The 20,389-nt window shown below is 45.4% G+C and overlaps 1 protein-coding gene across 2 annotated transcripts; it reads right to left on the reverse strand.

Annotated features, from left to right (window-relative positions):
- Window positions 1–232: 232 nt before the first annotated feature.
- PRKAB1 (protein kinase AMP-activated non-catalytic subunit beta 1) lies at window positions 233–10,500 on the reverse strand. Of its 2 annotated transcripts, XM_014742136.3 has the most exons (8): window positions 10,144–10,347; window positions 9,816–10,037; window positions 7,238–7,401; window positions 5,906–5,999; window positions 5,515–5,629; window positions 3,294–3,427; window positions 1,855–1,923; window positions 233–1,606 (listed from the first exon to the last, which is right to left on the reverse strand). In XM_014742136.3, the coding sequence occupies exons 2-8, from the start codon at window positions 9,969–9,971 to the stop codon at window positions 1,529–1,531; spliced, it is 810 nt and encodes a 269-aa protein (XP_014597622.1). In that variant the 5' UTR covers window positions 9,972–10,037; window positions 10,144–10,347; the 3' UTR covers window positions 233–1,528. The 2 variants fall into 2 exon arrangements, with proteins under 2 accessions (XP_014597622.1, NP_001157430.1); NM_001163958.1 differs by having other exon boundaries at window positions 1,502–1,606; window positions 9,816–10,500.
- Between the last annotated feature and the right edge of the window lie 9,889 nt (window positions 10,501–20,389).

Raw genomic sequence — 20,389 nt, forward strand, 5'->3', positions numbered from 1 at the left:
ACCTTCCAAACTCTGCATGCAGAATGGGTGGGTCAGGGGAATGGTCCTCAGCTCTGGGGGCAGCTGGAGCGGCCCTGTTCCCTTGCCCCACAGTACCACAGCATGGTCCCATTTTCAGTGTGTGCTGAGACGTGAGAAAGACCGAAGAACACAGCCCTGAATAAACCTCTGCAAGAGTTCCAGCGTCTCCTCCAAATGAGTGAATAAAATCAAAGCTTCCTCCAAGGGCATGTCCTGTTATTTTTACAAAGCTTTATTGAAACCTGTATGTCAAGGTGACAGTAATTCAGTGTTTTGAAAATAACAAAAGAGGGTACTCCGGACTCAGGTTTACCAAATAAATACCGGAAAGCAGGGAGCTTAGTCCCCCATCTCCCAGCAGGAACACAGAGCATGCCGACAGCTTCTGCTGACTCGGGGACAGGCACCTACGCTAACGGGCATGTCTGCAGCATCTCCCTGGAAACTAGGCCGAGTGTAAAGAGGTTCGCTTTGGTCCAAAGGATGTTTTCCTGACACAAATTTAGAAGGCTGCTGTCAAGTTCTAAGTTCCTTCCAGAACAAGCAACAGCAACTGCTGCAGCCTGCTAGGAACAGAGGTCCTGAGCAAGGTGGCATGGGCTAGGGTGGGGTGCTTCTGCCAAGTTGTCAGGGTAACACCATCACCTCAGTATGCTCAGAATAAAAAGCTGCACAACCTTCCAGCGAACGGTGGTCAGTCCTCAGGATCACCCAGCTCGATGGAGAAGTCCGGCAGCAGTTTTCCGTCTGCTTCGAGAACAGATTATCGCTGAGCACAGGGCACATGATCTACAGTCTAGTCGGGGTGATGTAAAAATTGCCTTAAGGCTGTATAGTCAGCCACCTCTGGTTAAAAAAAAAAGTACTTAGTGCACATTTAATGTAAGAAACAATTGTAAAACTTCATCTGAAAATCAGATGGGTTCTAATTTCTATAGAAATTATACCTCCCTGGAGCAGAGAAGGGGAGACAATCTATTGCTTTGATTTCAAAGGACCGGCAAGACCAACACTGTACTTGCTGTTAGCTCCAGTCAGGCCTCAACAGGGTCAATGCATGGCCTTAAAAATGCACATATGATTAGAAATTTCGTGTGACCTCGGTCACTGCTTCCCAGATTTTTTACTAGCAAAGTAGTCAGTGTTTATTTTTGGCTTAGGAAAAATCTCTGTGACCAGTTGAGAGGCTGTCCTTTTAGAACCACAGCTGCCCTCACGCACTGCGGTGTGGGGCTGCAGGCCTTCCGCCTTCCCCGACTCCGTTCTCGGCCTCGATGAGCCCCGAGCTCACACTCACTGGGTGCTAAGAGAACCGTTCCAGACCGAGGTGCTTCAGGAGCTGCTGTACCCGGAACAAACCTTCCAGCAGGACTGGGCAGGTATGAAATGTCTTATAAAGAGTGTGAAATGAGAAATTTACAGTCCATTCTCTCTAGTGGAAAACATGCACACGTGGAGCCTGGTGGTACAAACTGTTCCCTGGGGCCCACCGTCGCCTCCCAGCTCTTCATATGGGTTTGTATAACAAGGTGGTGACGTACTTTTTCTTGTACCGGTGAGTTGCGCTGAGCACCATCACTCCATCCTGAGGAAGAGGGTGGAAATGATCAAAGGCAGGACTAAGATGGGGGCTCAAACCTGAATGCATGAGAATCATCAAGGGTGCTTAATACAAACACAGAGTGCTGGGCCCGCCTTCAGAACAGGAGCCTGTGAGTGTGCATCAGGTCCTGGACGCTGCCCTTTAGAAAAGTATTCCAGATAATTCTGTTGCTAGGGGGCGTCAGGGCACACTTCAAGAAACAGCTCTAACATCGACAAACCTGTCATTACCTTGATAGAAAGCGCATAAAGGTGGTTCAGCATGACGTGGTTGGGCTCAGGGAGCAAAGCTGGATCACACTGTAGGGGAACAAAAGCACACGTGAGCATTGAGGATTGGGAAGTCAAGAAGATTCTCCCCTTTATTTCACAGCACCAGGTATCAGAGGAAAGGAAGCAGGCTCTCACCCCTTCTTCCTAAACCAGGCAGCGAAAGGGCTTGTCCAAGAAGACAGGTGAGGTGAGGGGATCGTGCCTCATTATCCAACTAACAGGAGCTTCCTGTGTGCCTGCTGGGCACAATGGTGTGTGTCTCTGGTCAGGCTTTCCCTTTGCGTCTAAAGTGGGGGCCATGGCCCTGTCCTCTTACTGAAGGAGGGGCAGGAAGAAAGAGCTGTCCAATGAATGCACTTTCAGAGAAAGCAGGAAGATACAATTTATACTAAACGCTCCTGAGTAGTGGATTGCAAAACTCCTGTCTGTAAGATGCAGCCAGGGAGCCTGAAGAAGGAAATGGATAATTGGGGGAGGGGGAGAGGCGCAATCACTCTGTAAAAGCTCACACAGGACTGGCACTTATCTTCCTATTTTTTAAGAAAGGCCAGATATCTGGATTTTTTTCCAATGTACACTCCCCAATTTTATAAATGCTAATTCAAAAAAGGCGTAGGGCAAAAGCTGTCAGGCGTGTGCATGGGGGGGACTCTCGATGGAGCGGGAGGACCTAGTGCCCTGAGAATGGCGAGTCCCCGGGTAACACACCATGACCGCTGTAGGGGACGCCTGCACACGAGTGCATTCAGCTCCACATCTCAGCACACAGGCACCACTTCTCTGTGGAGTCCGGAGCAGCAGCACGATGACTTCACCACCTGTGCCTTTGAGGTGGTGGCTTGGACAAAGTGCAAGAACGTCTAAGAATTATGCCGTGCATTCTGGAGCTGGGAGAACCAGGCAATCCAGGTTAAACGGAATGGAAAATTAACCACAAGGGGATAACGGGATGCTCTTCAGGATCCAGGAGGGTACACATTCTTTTCGAGAGTGATATCAATTTCTCAGAGGAAATGTGTGTTACCCAGATACCCTAAATTTTGATTCAGGAGCAGTGATGTTTCTGAAAGCAATTTGGTGATTCAAACTAGATTCCAAAATCTGGGCACCAGAGGAGAAATCTCATTACACAGCTTACTGGAAGGTTGGTTACGTTATTTTGTCACGAAACTTAAAAGGAATGGGGCTTGGGCTGAGGCAGAGTGAAATACAAGGAAGATAAATTCAGAAAGGCTTGTGGGACGGGGAGGCCACACCCACACTCGGGAACATCCTGCTATGTGGACCCTGGCAGTTAACACTGGTGGGCAACATGGAGCTTTTTCACGAGCTGTTTCGCAAGAGGTGGACTGAAGGAGGAGCATGGAGGGCGGTCCCGCAGACGCCTGTGCACTCACCGAAATCCCCGTGTCCTTGTTCAGGATGACCTGGAGCAGATGTGGGGGGAGGATGGGTGGGGCTTTAAACCGTTCTTCTGGTTTTGAGACGTAGGGCTCCTGATGGTAGGGTCCTGGTGGGGAACTGGACAGCTCTGTTGGGAGATGGTGAGAGGACATTTACTTTGAAAGTTAGCAGGTCTGGGGCAATCTCATTTAACTTATGGTATTGCCTCGTTCTCCTTGTCTCTTGTTCCCTCAACACAGATTTATATTCTCTTGGAGAATATACAGGCTCCAAGGGTGAAGAGCAGAGGCAATGAGAAATCCCTTCTGGAATGTGGCTGACTGGCATAAAATTCAGCAGCAAACTCAAGACGCCCTGGCGGAAGACAGAAGTTGTGGCAAAGTGTGTCTGGGTCAGACTAACAAGGAAGCTGCTCACAATAACCTAACCTCACATGCCACCGCAGAATAATGCTTCCTTCTCGCTTCAGGCCAGGCTGGCAAATACCGCAAAGAAGCTCAAGGCTTCAAGTGAGGCTTAAGTGGCTAAGCTCAAGTTACGAGCACTACCACCAGAATAAAACAGAAGATAAAGCAGCCTGTTTATACAGAGGCAGTGGTGAAAACAGGTTATACAAGGCACCGGCACGTTTCAAAACTAAAAAAAAAAAAAAATTGAAAAGCTGATCTCTAAAGGTTCTTTAACTTCATCACTCTCAGGTTCCTTTCAAATTCTTGAGTATCTCGATCATACAGATACATTAAGAAGCTTCCAAAAGCAGCTCACTTAGTGATGTTTGGCTAGCTGAAAGGGACTGAGCTGTTAACCAAGGGCACCTGGGATGAGCCTGGTCGCTAATCCTCGGGCTGTCCAGAATAAACCTGATAGGCCCTAGCTCTGCCAATTCCCTCCACGTCCATTTCTAGGGGACAGGCTCCCTTCACATGACCCAACCACATCAGAGCAGGAAACTGAGAAAAGCATTAAGTGCACAAGACGGAGCCATTAGGAGTCAATCCATATTTGGGGAAAGCGAGTATCTACATCGGACAAGTCTACAGCAAGCGGGAAGTTGCTTTAGCGGCAGTGAGGGGTCAGTTTTCCTTCCCCAGGTGATCTGTGCTGCTGCAGCTCAACTAAAAGCTTTGGTGTGAGGCCTAAAATTCCATGTATCGGCGAGTAGGGGCTATCTGGACATCTCCTCCAGCCTCCAATTCTCACCTATGTGAAAAGAAAGAATTTCTCTAAAAGATCAGTTAGCTTTCCAGATGGAAGAATGCTATCTTTGGATTTCCAATTCCTGCTCAACAACCTGACCTGTCAGCCACAGCAAGCCCACCACGGTCGATTTACCACTTTAATTTGTGAGCCAATAAGAATGAGAGACCCTGGTGGCAGAACCTCCAGGCCCAGCCAGGTGACAATGAAGACTCGTCCTGTAAACAGAACTGAATCCATTTTCTTAGACTGCCAGACACAGTCCTGGGACACCTTGTCACTGCCTCCCTCGGGGGTCTAGGAAGTGTTCAAACCCCCGCAAGGAGGGGCAGCTGGTGTTGACACTTCAGATCGTAACACATTCTTCCCCCTGAATTGTAACAATTATGTTTCCAGGGAGTTTCTTCCTGTGGGGTGTGGATGGAAGCAACTTATCGAAAGGTCGATGACTAGACAATTCTTGGAAGACGACACAGTTTTTTACTAGGATGGTACTGAGCAGACTGTGCTGGATGGCCTGTTTCCCGTGGTGAGCCTCTTTCTCCCCTGAAGGGATTCTGACAAGGTGCTAATGGACCACAAAAGTCACGGCCAAGGTCACCGAGTGTCCATTTATCACCCGTCAGGCTGAAATTCTCCAGGCACCTCGAGGGGACAGTGAGTGGGCAGAGAGCTGGCAGGCTTCCCCAGTGCTGGCTCATCCCTGACCCAGTGCAACTCTCGGAGCCTCTTGGGCCCTGGCCCTGGTACGAACTCAAGCTCTGGCTCTGTGTCCACTGTCTACTCTCTGTGGAGGCAGACCCACTGAAGACCAGGAACACGACTGACAGCTCCCTTGGAGATAAATTTCAACAGCCTGACCTGACAGAGTTAGGAATTAGGCCCTTTACAGAGCTACAAACGTCCACCTGATTGGGCAGCTTGAGCTCAAGAGTGAGAGGCAAGAGAAACAAGAGTATTTCTAGACTGCACAGCCCCCACCTCTACACACGTGGTATAAAATAACTGTGTTCATACCAGACACATCGGAGCACTTTTGGGAATCCACCATTAAAGCATCAAACACTTCAAAGTCAGTTTTCTTCACTTGAATGATGTTGTTAACTGTGCCAAGCTGGCTGGTTACTATTGGCTGGGAAGAGACAGACAGGCAGAAATCACAACGTGGAAGGTCTCCGGAGTTCTTCTAGAGGATTTGGCATTCCTGGCTGGAAGGTCTCATCTCCTGGCTAGCCACCCTGCTCTTCTTGGTCAAGGGTGCCAACAGCCTGACAATTAGCACTGCATCTAGCTCAGCCACACACAGGGACTTTGAACAGCAGGACAAAGGGACGTGGCAACAATCCAGAAGGGAAGGTGATTTGTTGGGACTGTTGCAGTCAGAGGAGCAAGGGCAGGAGAAGAGTACCTCAGAAGGGTCGTGTGTCCACTGCCCATCCACGAGGAACTTGTACTGATGCTCCCCTTCGGGCAGATCCAGGATGGCGACAAAGTTATTGTGGCTGCAAGGAAAAAGGAAGCAGAGGATTTCAGCTGAGTGGGCGGCTCTCTGAGCTTACCTGCAAACCAGCCACGGAAGAAAACATTTCCATGTAAAACCAAGAGTTCTGCTGCAGAATCAACATTTCTAACCAATTTAGACAATTCAGTATAATGATCTCAATCTAGACAAGCTATGAGGAAGCAGCGAGGCAAGAGGTCTTCCTGAAAACTCACTCTGCTCAAATCCACGGAAGCCACATTCCTACCATGAAAACGTCAACAAATAGGCATTTGTCTTCCCAACCTGCATGCAAAATACCACCTGGCAGCCTGGATGCCAAGGAGACAGCAACACCAGATACAAACAGCTCTCTGCTCCCGGGTTCTACCCTCCGTCAGTTTGCCTTGGGCAGGAGAGGGGATCAATTTAATAAGATGCACAAACAGTTCCCTAAAGAAACTCGCAGAACCACTTAAGCAAGGTTCCAGGAAACCTCTTTCATTTGATTGTTTGGTTCCTCTGACTTGACCTGACTTGTAACTGTGCCGAGTGGCTTCCTCCTCCTCCGCTGTTACCGCTGGAAAAGCGGGCAGTCCCGACAGTAATGAGGCTGGGCCCAGCAGGGCGCCGTTTCTCCCTTCCGTTCATCAAGAGTACTCACTAGTGAAGAGGCTTTTTCACTGACACTTTGAGAAGGAGTCCCTGCTAGGCTTCGTGACAAAGTGTTTTACAATCGTCTTGCTAATGATGCCTACATAGCATGCACCTTTCAAACAAAAGTCACACAGAGTCAAAGTCAGAAGGAGCCTCAGAGACCACCTGGTCCGATATTCCTTTCTGAAGATCGGGATCCTGAGGCTCAGGTGTTAATGACAGGTTAGCTGGGCCAAGGTGGCCTCAAATCCCAGTCTCGAAGACTCCCAGGCCACACCTCCTTCCACTGCTCTAGGAATCAATTTCTCTCTTTCTGAAGGAGAAGTTCTGCCTGGACAAACTCAGCTGAATATCCGAAGTGAAAGATGTCTATGAAACAGAAATACTTGCAACCATGAGACATTTTCATCTAAGAAAAGCGTCCTCTAAACCTAGAGACTATTGGGTGTGGGATCTGAACCCTACAAATTATTAAGCAAGGTAATTTTTCCATTCAGCATCCACTGAATAAAAACATTCTCTTCTATTCCCCCCCAGAGACTATGTAGAAACAAGAGTATCGCTGGGTTAAGACAAACATGTACATGCTCGCCAAGCAATTACCTCCTTGTGAGGGGAAGTTTACTCCAGTTGTTGAAGGACCCAGATAAGTAAACTTCCTTTCCGCCCCCGGTCCATCGAAATACGGTTGGCCGAGCCTGGGCAGGAGCTTTATCATTCACTTCCAGGTCATGCTGCCAGGCCAGGAATTCCTCCTTCTCTGGAGCCTAGAAACAGAGCGGTTTACTCAGGGGCAGGAAGCCGTGAGTGAGTTCCCTACCACAGACAGTTACCCTAATAGGGACAATTCATTTTAAAGAGGCAGCTGTTATGACCTCGGTTCATATTTGGGCTCATTAACTTACTAGCTGTGCCTCAGTTTCCCCACTTGCAAAATGGAGATAAAAATAACCACTTCTTAAGCTTTTTGTGAAGCAGACAGCTCTGCATAGTGTGACACGTGCTAAGTGCTTAGTAATTATTAGCCCTTATTATTGTTAGTAAAGAAGTCTACATCACAATTCTGGGAGAAACTATAAAACTCATTGGGACGAAGGCTGCGATGAATCCAAGACTAGCTTAATCAGCATCATTTTTCTCCCATAATTAAGCAAGATTTGAAGTAATGGAAACTTATTAGGGACAATACCAGAGTTGTCAACTTGAAAACCGGCAAATCCAGACTCTGAGGAAGGGAAAAACTATTCACCGAGCGCCATCCAGGCACTGGGGAGAAAAAGACAGACAAGACAAAGACTGACTCTTGTCGTGGTAAACAGTAACTTTTAGTGCGGGAAGTGCTGTAAAACTGAGGCAGTCCAGAGTAAGAGGGAAATAAACACGTCTGACTCTGGGTGAAACCCATGTGGTTCTAGATCTTTTACATTTTTCCTAGTCAGAAGCCAAAGACTTGAGAAGAGCAGGAGTTGGAGGCTGAGAGAGACCATTAAAGGTGTCGAGCGAGCTTCTAGCACCTTCATTTCAAATACCAACCTGAGCTTTTCTTAAAAGGTGCCTTCACTCTAAGCTTTAACAAGATCTACAGATTAAAGAATGGCAGATTTTCCCGAACCACTTTCCACTGAGGACATGACAACTAACCACAGATCTGTGGCCTTTTTTTCGTTTTTGTATCTGGGGCATTCAAGCCAGTGTGTCTGCGGCATCATTTCAGTAACTTCTGAGGAACTGACAATGGACGCTGTTTAAAATCATTCTCCACGGATCATCTGTACGCTAAACGTTTCGTCTAAGAGTTATGGAACAGCAACAGAACAAACACTTCTTGAAGAAAATAGTTTCATTCTTATGGTGTCTTAAACAGCCGTCCTTGGCCAAAATTATTTCCGGGGGAAGGGATGCCAAATCATAGGAGAAACAGGATTCCAAAGTTCGCTTTGCACACCCTTTTTCAGAAATACAACAAATTCAGAAAGCCAGTTCCAGTCACAGCAGGCAGGGCCCAGGAAAAGCAGGTTCTTTATAGATTCAAAGCCAGGATCCAAGTGCGGATGTACTAACAACGTGATTGCCCAGTCCAACATGAGAAAAAACGAGAGTGAAGCTGGAATGAGTTGCCAGGCAATTAGCCTAATGGATAATGATGATTAATATGCAACTGGATACTAACACAGAGTATGACTTAATATTTTAAATAGACCAAAGCAAACATTTTTGAGGCCAAAGTTGGGTGGGTGGGGGAGCACCTTCATTTTTCCAAAACCTACTTTGTTCACTGTCCTTTAAGGAATTAGTTCTTCATTTTTTAGGAGCTATCACACACCTATCAGTTGCCAGAATCACTACGTGTCCTTGGACCAGGCCCTGCAGCTGGAAACAGACCCCATCAGGTGGGTAGCAGGAATGTGGCTGAAACAGGAGTCAATAACCATCCTCGGAGTTTCTGAGGAACAAAGCAGACCGCGGCAGGAAGTCCAAATTTGGCCTGCAAAATGTTTGCTTTGGCTTGTTTAAAATATTAAGTCATATTTAAACAACCGGGGGGCAGGCGAGCTGAATGGCAGCTGGCTGCCTCCTTCAGAGTGACACTTCACTCATACACTGAGCTCCAGAAGTCGATCACTTTTCTACGCCCGCTCTCAAGGAGCAGGGCGAGCCAAAAGTTTTAGGGGGAACTAAGCAGCTCTGGCAACTGCAGTCAGCTGTTCCACTCTTTCAGCGTAGTGTGCGCGCTGCTTTATCTCCAAAATTGACCATAAACTGCAAAACCAACTACTACAAAAAGCGCCAGTCTGCGTAAAGGTGAGGGACGACTCCTCAGAGCCGTGCAATTAATTACACCGAAGAGAATGGCAGAGGCTGGGGCTCAATTACTGCTAACTCGACCATCTTAATTAATTAAGAATTCGAAACGCTGTCCCAGAGCTGTTTTCTCCTTAATGATGTTCAAAGAAGTGAGTTCCTCCTCCTCCCTCGGGGCGCCTTTCTCAGATCGGTAATTAGATACAGGTTCTCGGACTGCCAAGCGGGGTCTTACAGGGTTTTTAAGTGCCCGGGGTCAAGCATCGCCTCCCTCCCGCTCGCGATGATGAATTTTAGAGGGGACTTGGCGGGGAATCTAGTAGAGGGGTCCTCCCCTCAACAGAAGTCAAGGGGACTCGATTCCCCCGCCCCCTCTCACCTTCATTTCCTCGGAGTGGAAGAGGTCGGCGTCCTCGGGGCTGTCCATGAGGATCTTGGGCCTGTCCCCGTCCTTGGCGCCCCCCGAGCTGTCCCTTCGGGGCGTCTTATGGCCGTGCCGCTCCAGCGCGGCGCGCTCGCTGCTCGTGTTGCCCATGGCGGGGGTCTGCGGGGACTCCGGGAAAGGACAGGGGACTCCTGGAGTCAGGGGGTCACCAGGACCCTAGGGAAAGAGTCGGAGAACCGGGTAGCACACCCCTCGGGCTAGTGTTCGGGGCCGGGCTGGCGCCAGGTCAGCAGGCTGGTGAAGTATCACAGTCCCGCTTTACCTGCTCCGGCAGCCACGGCGCCAAATTGGGGAGCGCGAAGATACCCCGACCCTTTCCCAACAACACCCCGACGTCCTAGCAACTTCCGCTTCCGGTACTTCCGCAAGCCGGCGGGGCCCACACGGTGGGGGTGGCTGCGGCCCGCGAAGCGCGCGAGGCTAACTCGAGCTCACTTCCGCTTCCGGGCCGGGTCGGCGCAGTCGTAAGCGTCCCGAGGCGGCCTCCGTGGGCCGCGGAGTGCGCAGTCGCAGTCGGCGTCTCCGACTGGCCTTGGACGAGGCCGCTGAAGGCCGGCAGGGGGCGCACCAGCGCGCCGGCGCTCCGGGCCGCAGGCCCCGTGCAAAATTGAGTGATGCTATTAGATAATTTAGTAATCTTTGCCTGCTTCAGTTGATTCTACACTCTACAGCCAAAGAGGTCGTTCTAAAGGGCAACTCTAATTGGGAGACTTCTCTTCCTAAAGACTTTTAATGCGCTAGCTCGCACGCCTTTGAATGCCTTAGAATTACCTGGAGTGCCTGTTTAAAATTTAGATTCCCCCTGCCCTAATCCCCGGAAATTATGATTCCGAAGCTCTGGAGTAGGGTTTGCTTTTTAATAAGCACTCCAGGTGATTCTGATGCAGGTAGTCTTGCAGGTGTCTGAGAAAATGACAGACCATAAGATCTCTGGAAATTTCTCATGCCTAGTAGCTTGGGGGTTGTAAAACCCTGGAGTCGGCCGTGTTATTTTTAAAAAATTGAATGCACAGCCTTTTGATAGGTAATTTTGCGAGATATTTTGTAAACACTTTTGATACATCATTCTGCATAAAATGCATTTATTTATTAGCACGCGTCATTTACTGTGGCCAGTGCTTCAGCAAGGTCTATGTACACCTATGGTGCTAAAATAGTCTAATCTCAATGTCAGTCGCTGTTAGGGTTTTGTTGTTGTTGTTGTGTGTGTGTTTTCTTTTTTTTCATGTGAATATCTCAAAATGCTTTGCATTTACTGGGTCTGGTCGTGTGTTTTGTCCACTGAACAAACATTTATTTAGTACCTACAAAGTGGCAGACATTGTGCTAAGCAAGTAAATGGGAGACACAGATGACTAAGATATGATCTCCTGGAGGGAATTCGGCAGTTATATCAAAATAAAAAATGCATCCACATTTTGGCTCACAATTTTACTTCTAGGAAACTTCTACAAAAATACACACATGAAAATTGTATGCAGGCGTGCTCATTTGCAGCATTGTCTCTAATGCCATAAAATGTTAATTCTAAGATGCATGTTTTATTTCACATTTTAATCTCTCTGAAACTGGGTGCTTCTTACAGTCCATAGAATCTTAGATTTGATAAAATAAGGAAACAAAAAACTGCAAAATCTTAAAAAGTTTGTCAGTAGGAGAATGGCTAAATGAATTAAATACATTCATTTTATAGAACAGGGAGCAACTTTTAAAAAGGAGGACATGGAATTATGTGGGTAACTATGGAGAAGCATCTATTACATACCAAATCCCCAAAGCAAGTGGCAGAATGATAGAGATTAAGTGCATGAGCTCTGAAGCTGGCCTGCCTGGGTTCAAATTCTGGTGTTACCATTTAGTAACTGTCACCTTGGTTTCCTCTTTTGTGAAATGAGGAATAAAAATAACACCTACTTTCTAGGCTCTTTTTGTGAATTAATTGAGAACATGCAGGAAAAGTGCCTAGCATAGCACCTGACTCTCGGTAAGCATTCAATAAATGTTAGCTCTTTTATTGGCATCATTAGGCTTGCAAATGGAAAGTTCTGGAAAGATATACAACACACTGTTAATAGTGGTCCCCTCTGGGGAGAGAAATGGGATTGCAAACAAGAGTAGACAGAAAGGGGACTTTCGCTTTTTAGTTTATTGTTTGAAAATTTTTCTGCTGCAAGGATGTACTATTTTGTAATTTGAAAACAATTTTTAAAAGACAAAAACAAATAAAATACGGTTCCAGCCCCAGAGGAATTTATAGAGTAGAGGTGGGAACAGATTCGTGAAAAGACAACAATACATGCAGGCAAGGGGTTCTATGGAAGACCAGAAGGGACTTAAGCCAGGCCAGTGGCTAACCCAGAATGCATTCTTTGAGCTGTTTTTCTTGCTCACAATAGGCGGTGAGGAAGCCATGGACATGAAGATGTTGAGTTTTGGGTTCTCTCCCAGACAACTTGAGAGATAAGGAAGACCACATGAGCTGTGGACCCCTAATCTGAGGCGTGCAGATGCTTTTGGGCATGAAGAAAGTTTTAAGACTTCTGCTCTGGTTAGGACAAGATAAGTGATATCCTGAGGATGGTTTCAATGGTTTTCAGCCAATGAGACAACCCAGTAGCTGGAGTTGCACAGATGTGCCCTGCACAGGGGTGCCTACAAGAGGAGGCAAGTAGGTCCTGAGATTCCACCTACCTGGAGGAACAGGTGCCTTTTTCTAATTTGTACAAATACGCCATATGAACTAGCAGTGACCCTGGCCTCTCTCCAACAGAAACATCTTAGGATGAGAACCAGAGTTGGCTGTGTAAGATCTTTTCTTATGTAGGGTGTGTGCCACACAACACAATAGGGACAAACAATTGTATTCTGGGAAACCACACTGAAATTTCAGAAAGGATCATTTTAGCCTTCGTTGAGCTCGCTCTTTTTTTTTTAAGTTTGTGTCTATTTGTTATTGCATCATGTGAAAGCAGATGGATTTACAGCAAATTTGGAGGATATGTTTGGGACAGTCTGGCTTATAACGTGACATTGTGTTCTCAAAATTGACTTTGGGGTGTATTCAGGGAGATCTCAAAGAGACTGGGTAACTGCTGATGGGGGAATCTTGCCGTGTTGTATTAAGAATTGATGGACAGGGAAACTAACATTAGTATCAGCTATTGGCCCCATATTGAAAATCACAGGTGGGATAGACTCTTCAATTACACGTGTCTACTTGGACCCCAGCTGTGTCCCTCACGGGTCACTTGGTTACTTATGTCTATTTAACAACATTTAATGATTTTCCCAAACATCAGAAATGCCCCTTCTTTCCCTGATTCTCTGCTGGTGCAGGTCTCAGACCACTATGTTCCAGGGGCCAGGAGGAGGGGTAGGAGGGAAGGAAGGGATGTTCCAGGAAGTATAAATTTTAGGGCATTGCTGTGTCAGAGGCTTCATCTACTCGCTGGGCTCAGTCTGGAGTCAAGGCAAAGACAGATTATAAGCTATCATAAATTCTCCCCAAACAAACCAGGACAATTGCCAGGAGCCCATCCTAATCCTGCCTTCAAAACCCTAAGCCCAGAGAGAAACAGATTTTCAAGTCCTTAAAAGTCCTATCTAGAGTCAGATAAAATCTGATTTATCCTTTACCTGTGACTAAAAGGACTAAGGATAATGTTTTGGGGCTTCCTCCTGAGGACAGTTTGGAATCAGCATGACACTTATGGACCCACCAACATGTTGGTTTTACGTAAGGGGGAGTCTGAAGCTCAGAGGTCAAACCATTTGCAGAGGCCACTCAGATGATCACAGATTGTACTGCGACTGGACACTGGATCGCCTGGCTCATGGTCTGGTGACTTCCCACCAACCACATCATGGTCCCTCCTTCCACGTGACACCACTTTTCAGGTTGAATTAGAATCCTGCAATGACTCTCATCCAGGGTTTCTGGGAGTGTGATTCAGTCTAACCATAATGATGGAAAGTTTGACAATTTCTGGCAAAATTTAAAATTTTCTTTGATTCAAATATTCAAATATTTTACTTCTTTGATTCAAATATTCAAATATTTTACTTCTTAGGGATTTATCTTACAGATATACTCATGCACATGCAAAATGATGAATGGATAGAGTAATCCATTGCAACATTTACAAGAGGAAACTATTGGACACAGCCTATGAGTCCACTAACAGAGGACTGGTGAAATCAATCACAGCATATTCATAACGGCAAGCCATGAAGCCTTAAGAAACAAGGAAACTACATGCTGACATGGAGCAATCTCCAAGACGTATCACTAAGGAGGACAAAAAGTAAGGTGCAGAAGAGGGCATCAAAGCATGCTAACATTTATGGGGAAGGAGAAAAAAGAATACACATGTATTTGCTGGTAGATGTATAGAAAATCTGAAGACTGCGTAGGAAACTGGAAATGTTGCCTGCTTCTAAGGAGGGCAACTGGGCTTCTGGGAGATTTTTCGCTTTATTGCATTGTATACTTTTTGAATTTAGTACCACGTGAAAGTTAACTATTTAAGAAATAAATGTAATTTTAAGAAAAAAGAGATGAGGAGAGTCCAGCTCTGGAAAAGCGATCTCTGCCTCATTTCTTACTGTACACTGTCCAGCATTGTGACCCTTCGATTGTCTTTTGTCTGTGAGATAGAGGAATAAACTCTTGACCCTCTTTCCTCACGTCCCTTTCTAGGAAAATACGTCTGACTCAAGGCATGCTTGTTAAATGGTCACCTTCCAAGGGCTCCTGGGCAGGGGCATTTGTACAATAACTATAGGATCTTCCAGTGCAATTCCTCCAATTTTGACATTTGGGGGCTGAGGTTCCTGACTCAGTCAGTGGCTGGTGATGAGGTTAGAGCTGCTGAAGAGAAAAGCACCCCTTGTTATGGATTGAATGTTTGTGTCTCCCCGCAAATTCATATGTTGAAACCTGACCCCCAGTGGGACAGTATTTGGAGATAGGACCCTTAGGAGGTAATTAAGGTTGCATGAGGTCTTATGGGTGGGGCCCTGATCCGATAGGATTAGTGTCCTTATAAGAAGAGGAGAGATGTCAGATCTCTCTCTGTTTCTGCCTCTGATTTTCTCTCCCCACGCACACTCAGAGGAAAGGCCATGTCGGGGCAAAGTTACCATCTGCAAGCCAGGAAGAGGGCTCTCACCAGAAAACAAACCCTGCCAGAACCTTGATCTTGGAATTTCTAGCCTCCGGAACTGTGGGAAAATGAATTTCTCTTGTTTAAGCCCCATAGTCTGTGGTATGTTTTTATGGCAGTCTGAGCTGACTAAGACAGACAACGTGTGTGAGCTGTTGGGATAGAGTTGTGAGCTTGCTTTCAGTTGGCCTATCTGGAGTTTCACCAGGCCTTCTGAAATTTGCCTGGCCGATGTAAATAACACTGAAATGGTTTGGCAGGCTTGTCCATCTTTTTTCGCTAGATGTCCCTGTGTTCTCTCCCCACTGAGAGGCAAATGTCATTGTGACACAGAGACGGTCATTAGCACAGAGGTAAAATGAGTTTATTCGATGGTATTTAGCCTGCAAATATTTATGGAGAAATGATATATACCAGGCTTTGTTGCAGGTGCTGAGGATAAAGAAATCACAGACAGATAATGTTTATCCTTTTGCAAAGCTGAAGGGCCTCACGTGGCAGGCAGACATATGAACAAGCAAACAGACAAATAAGCTGGATAATTTCAGAGTGATTACTACTATGAAAGGAACAGAATGGAGTTACGTGAGAGAGTGACAGGGGTACTACTTTAGATGAAGTGGTCGTGGAGGGCCTCCCTGAGGAGGTGACAGTTGAGCTGAGACCACAATGACAAGAAAGAGATGAGAGAGGAGTTCAAAAGGAGCATTTCAGGCAGAGCGGAAAATGTATTTGCAAAGGCCCTGAGGTGAGTATGAGCTTCATGGGCTGGAGAAACACAGAGATGATTTGTATGGTGGCTGAAGTGTTTAGGAAGAAAGAGGAAAGACTTGATCCTTTGGGGACTTGCTGTCACAGTGAACATTTTGGATTTTATTCCAAGTCAATGCAAATTCATGGGAGGGTTTATGTATAGGAATAATATTGTCTGATTCATGTGATGGAAGTGATCGCTAGTTGCCCACAGTAGCCACTTGATCATAAATGTACACTGAATTCATTGACTCTCTTTCCTTTATGACTTCTTGGTGATCATCTCCCAAATAAATATCAGAATCACCTTCCAAGTAAATCACTTACACAAAAATCTTAGTTCAACCTCTTAGGTTACAGCTGAGGAGGTGAAATCCTCTGCAGAATTATAGGAGTAGTCAGTGGCTGTCAATCATCTTTAGGACCCTGTGTCCTGGTTTCCGGACCAGGGCACTGTGATATTTCTTCTTTATGATCTGACATACCATGGAGGCTTAAGAAAACAAGATTGGACCGCAACAGCACCATTCACAGTAGCCAAAATGTAGAAATAACACAAATTTCCATCAATGGATGAATGGATAAACAAACCGTGGAATATCCACACAATGCGACATTATTCAGCCATAAAAAGGAATGAAGTACTGATACATGCCACAGTGTGGATGAACCTCAAAAATATTATGTGAAGTGAAAGAAGGCAGCCACAAAAGGCCACATGTTGTATGATTCCACTAATGTGAAATATTCAGAATAGGTAAATCCATAGAAATAGAAAGCAGATTGGTGGCTGCCAGGCGCTGGAGGGAAGCGGGAATGGGGAAAGTCTGCTTAATGGCTACAAGATTTTCTTTCGGGGTGATGAATGTTCTAGAGCTTAATATAGATGGCGGTTGCAGGACACTGTGAAGGTACTAAATGCCACTGAATTGTACATTGTAAAATGGTTAATTTTATGTTATGTGAATTTCACCTCGATTGAAAAAATACAGGGCTGGGCCTAGGACAAATGGTAGAGATGTACGGTTTGTCCTTTTTCCAATTGATTTTATACACACTGTCTTGCAGGATGATCCCCCCACCCCGGGCCTCCTGAGCTGGGTCTCATGACACAGGTCACCCAGCCCATCAGGACCTAACCAGTTCATGACACCTGTTCCAGATAATATTTAATTTTTTAGAGGCCTTCAGTTTTCTAACTTCATTAATTCATTTCTTTATCAATAATTATGTATGGCACAACTACTAGCTGCCAGGCACTACGGTAGACGCTGGGGATCGAATGATGGGCAAAACCAGACTCAGATCTAGTAGGGAGGAGAGACATTAATCAAACAATCATCCAACAGTCATCTGTGACAAATGCTAGAAAGGGAAAATGTGACCTAGTGAGAGGGATGCGACCTAGTCAGGAAGTCAGGGAAGGCTTCCTGGAGAAAGTGACACGAGATTTGAAGACTGTAGGTATTAACTGTGAAAATTGTTTATCAATGCACCTGACATTGTGTATCAACTCATAATTCCTCCAAGAGTCCTTTGAGGGATCTATTATTATTATCACTTGTATTTTACAGATTAAGAAACTGAAGCTCAGAGAGGTGAAGTGACTTGCTCAAGGTCACACAGCTTGGAAGTCGTCAAACCAGTATTCAAATGCAGGCAACCAGGCTGATGTAGACATTTAGGCATCATGGACAGATCATTGGGTAAGGGGTAAGATCATTTGGGTCAGGCCAATGAGTCAGGCTGATCAAGATTATAAATGTAAACTGGAATGGTCATTTAGCCAAGGAGATCAAATTAGGTGTTTTTTTGTTTTTGTTTTGTTTTTTAACATCTATTGACTTTTATAACTACAAATCTATGTTTATTGTTGTTACCAAACTCATTAATGTCTGAAAGTTGGAGGCTATGAATTGCTTGATGTAAGAAACAATCAAGAAAGTGGGATCAATTATTAAATAGTGAATAAGGTTAACTCCAATGAGTGATCGTGGCAGGCAATGCCCCCCTGTGTCCCCTAGGTGGCAATAAAGAGCAATGAGAAATATTCACACGGTCTTCCAAAAAATTAAATGTCTGTATTTTTAAGTATGAAAAAACACGGTAAAAACCTCAGGTATAGGAAGTATGTATTGAACAAAAAACAAGTCCTCCTCACACCTTCTCCTAGATCCCTATTTCCTTTCCCCCAAAATAACCTGCTGAGAGTTTCTTGTATACTTTTTGAGGACATATTTTGTGATAATTGCATAATTTTTCCAGAAAAAGCATTTGTTTATCTCTCTGTCCTTTAAAAAAGTGACACAATTGGGACTTTTCCCCGCCTTAGTGTATCTTTCCACGTCAGTACATACAGATTGCCCTCATTTTTTAAATGGCTGCAGATTCCGTCGCAATAATGGTTACTATTTATAGAGCGCTCACTGGCTACCTGGCAATGTCCTAAGTTCTTTCCTGGTTTTAACCCATTTAATCCTCCCAAAGCCCTAAGAGGTGCATTCTATTTTTATCTGCACTTTACGTATGAGAAAACTAAGGCACAAGCGCGGAAGTAACTTGTCCAGCATCACAAAGCCCGTAAGTGGTGGAGCCAGGATTTAGATGCAGGAAACTTGACTCCTAAGTCTAATCTCTTAATGTTTATGCCAAACTACTGTAGCATGGATGTACCATAATTGACTTCACCGATCTCTATTTTCTCAATACTCTTTAAAAAATTATCTTTTTTTAAATTGCGCTAAAAAATACTTTGTAAAACGTACCCAGGATTTTGGTTTTATTCATGTATGGTAAGGCAACTGATTATATGGCAATTGCCATTGAAAAGACAGTTTATTACTCTCAGCTCCCAAGAGGAGGGGGGGTACGCTATGCCACCTGGGCCACAAGAGAGAACCCTGAGGTTGGTCGCAGGTGGAGAGAGCGAGGAAAAACCACGTGTGAAAAGCCCTAATTGTGGTTTCTGAGAGAAGGAATGGGCAAGGCAAGGTAAACCACTGAGAAGGGTTAGGATTGGATGGTTCGAATAATTTTGGTGGCCCTGGGCGATAAGGGTGGTCTCTAGTTGTCCGGTACCTGCTCCTGGGATGAGTAGGGCAGAGGAATCTTGCCTCCTGGAGTGTAAAAGCCAGAGAGAGGAGGCGGTTCAGAGCACGGGCTCTAGACTGGCTGGTTTGCATATTCCAGGCAAGTCGTTTACTATCGCTAGGAATTAGTTAACCTTGAGAGCGGCAGTCTCTCCTTGGTCACTGAGGCCCAAGATGTCAAAGCATCATAAAACATGGAAATAAAAAACATGATTAATATACATATGTAACATAAAATTTATCATTTTAACCATTTTTTTAAAAAGATTGGCACCTGAGCTAACGTTCGCTGCCAATCTTCTTTTTATTTTCTTCTCCTCCCTAAAGCCCCCCAGTACATAGTTGTATATTCTAGTTGTAGGTCCTTCTGGCTGTGCTATGTGGGACGCCACCTCAGCATGGCCTGATGAGCGGTGCCATGTCCACACCCAGGATCCAAACCGGCGCAATCCTGGGCCGCCAAAGCGGAGTGCGCGAACTTAACCACTCGGCCATGGGGCCAGCCCCTTAACCATTTTTAAGTACAGTTCAATGGCATCAAATACATTCATGTTGTTGTGCAGGCATCACCACCACCCGTCTCCAGAACTCTTTTCATCTTGCAAAACTGGAACTCTATACCTAGTAAACAATAACTCCCAATTTCCTCTTCCCTGAAGCCCCTGGCAACCACCATTCTACTTTCTGTCTCTATGAATTTGACTCCTCTAAGTACCTCATATGAGTGCAATCATGGTATTTGTCTTTTTGTGACTGGCTCATTTCACTTAAACATAATACCTTCAAGGTTCATCCATGTTGTAGCATGTGTCAGAATTTCCTTCCTTTCTAAGGCTGGAGAATATTCCACTATGCGTATATACTACATTTTGTTTATCCTTTCATCTGCTGATGGGCGCTTGTGTTGCTTCCACCTTTTGGCTGTTGTAAATAATGCTGTTATGAACACGGGTGTACAAATATCTCTTTGAGTCCCTGCTTTCAACTCTTTTTGGCATATACCCAGAAGTGGCATTGCTGGATCATATTGTAGTTCTATTTTTAATCTTTTGAGGAATTGCCGTACTATTCTTATTATGGCCGCACCAGTTTATATCCCCACCAGCAGTGTACAATGGTTCCAGTTTCTCCACATCCTCCTCCATTTTCTTCAGAAATTTTATCATTTTAGGTTTTACATTGAAATCTATGATCCATTTTGAGTCAATTTATATGTATGATGTGAGGTATGGGTTAAGGTTCATTTTTTGGCATGGGATGTCCAATTGTTCTAGCACCATCTATTGATAACACTATTCTTTCCCCGTTGAATTGCTTTTGACCTCTGTCAAAAATTAACTGGCCATATTTGTGGAGGTCTATATTTGGACTTTATTATGTTCCATTCATCTGTGTGCCTCTCTTATCACCAATGTCACATTTCTTGGTAACTATAGCTTTAGCGTAAGTCTTGAAATCAGGCAATGTGAGTTCTCCAACTTGCTCTTCGTTTTCAAAATTG

This window comes from Equus caballus, chromosome 8 (assembly GCF_041296265.1).
Source record: "Equus caballus isolate H_3958 breed thoroughbred chromosome 8, TB-T2T, whole genome shotgun sequence".
Lineage (NCBI taxonomy): Eukaryota > Metazoa > Chordata > Mammalia > Perissodactyla > Equidae > Equus > Equus caballus.

Coding starts and splice junctions, on each gene's coding strand:
- PRKAB1 (XM_014742136.3), bottom strand. CDS start 9,971: ATGGGCAACACGAGCAGCGAGCGCGCCGCGCTGGAGCGGCACGGCCAT. Junction 6,000..7,237: donor AAACTTCCCCTCACAAGGAG/GTAATTGCTTGG, acceptor TTTTCCTTGCAG/CCACAATAACTTTGTCGCCA. Junction 3,428..5,514: donor AAAGTGCTCCGATGTGTCTG/GTATGAACACAG, acceptor ATCTCCCAACAG/AGCTGTCCAGTTCCCCACCA.